The 919-nt window shown below is 61.7% G+C and overlaps 1 protein-coding gene across 3 annotated transcripts in view; it reads left to right on the top strand.

The window, feature by feature from the left end:
* The first annotated feature begins 764 nt into the window (after positions 1-764).
* SFPQ (splicing factor proline/glutamine-rich) overlaps positions 765-919 on the top strand; it is a 21,490-nt gene continuing 21,335 nt past the window's right edge. For all 3 annotated transcript variants that reach the window (XR_001412538.1, XR_001412537.1, XM_014946534.1), the window contains exon 1: positions 765-907. Coding sequence is in view for 1 of the 3 variants with exons in the window: in XM_014946534.1 (XP_014802020.1) it covers positions 868-907 (40 nt within the window). In the remaining 2 variants the exon portion in view is untranslated. The remainder of the gene's footprint in view (positions 908-919) is intronic.

The following is a 919-nucleotide window of genomic DNA, read 5'->3' as shown; positions in this document are numbered from 1 at the left end:
ACGGCCTTTGGGCCTGGTTTTGTGTATCAGAGCGTGGCATCCGGTGACCGTAACCCCGAGGGATTTTTACAGCTGCTTTATTTTTCTGCCCTTTTACATTTTGGGGGGGATTGACCTCTGCCTGCCGGCCAGCAGAGTGGGAGCACAGAGGCCTGTGCCCACGGGGAGCTCGGCCATGGCGGATTGCCCGGCCTCAGCTCAAGTGTTCGCTTTTGGTGCTTCCCTTGAGTGAATAAATAGGAATTTTTTTTAATATCAAATTCGCTTTCAGCGCAGAAGCGAAGGCTGCCGCTCCTGCTGAACGCGGCCGACTGTATTGACTTGAAAATCTATTTCTTTGACGTTTTTCCAGCGGAAGCCTGTGGCGGCTCTGCCGGGGGCGCGGTGAGGCCCCGCGGGTGAGCGGCCGCTCGGACCCCCTGGAGCCGCGGCCTGCGCCAGGCCCCGCGCCGGCTCCGACTGACCGCCCGGGCAGCCAATGGCGAGCCGCGCCTCCTCCGAAACTGCGCCTCCCGCCGATCAAACTGCCCAATCAGCACGCAGGAGGTTAACGGATCGTCCCGTGCGAACGTCGGCGGTCAAATGAGCCAATCGGCAGAGGGCAGGTTCCTTACCAATGAGATCAAAGAGTTAGCGGAATAGAGGCATGCTATTGGTGGCTCCACCTATCGGTCCGCTCCGCTGAGGCCGGTGATTGGCTATTGGGGAGGAGGGGGTGGCTTCCGGGGGCGGGGAAACTATATTAGGGGCGGACAAAGGCGGCGGCGAGGCCGTTCAGCTCGTCGCCATTTTGAGCAGCGGGCTCTGAGGAGCAGCAGCTGCGGCCGGAGCACCTCTCCTCTTCCTCCTGCTCCCTGCACCACCACCATGTCGCGGGATCGGTTCCGTAGCCGTGGCGGCGGCGGAGGCGGTTTCCACC

The sequence above is a fragment of the Calidris pugnax genome, unplaced genomic scaffold (genome assembly GCF_001431845.1).
Source record: "Calidris pugnax isolate Ruff unplaced genomic scaffold, ASM143184v1 scaffold113, whole genome shotgun sequence".
Taxonomy (NCBI): domain Eukaryota; kingdom Metazoa; phylum Chordata; class Aves; order Charadriiformes; family Scolopacidae; genus Calidris; species Calidris pugnax.
Note: the sequence above shows the minus strand (reverse complement) of the source record. Positions and strands in the feature narration are given on the sequence as shown.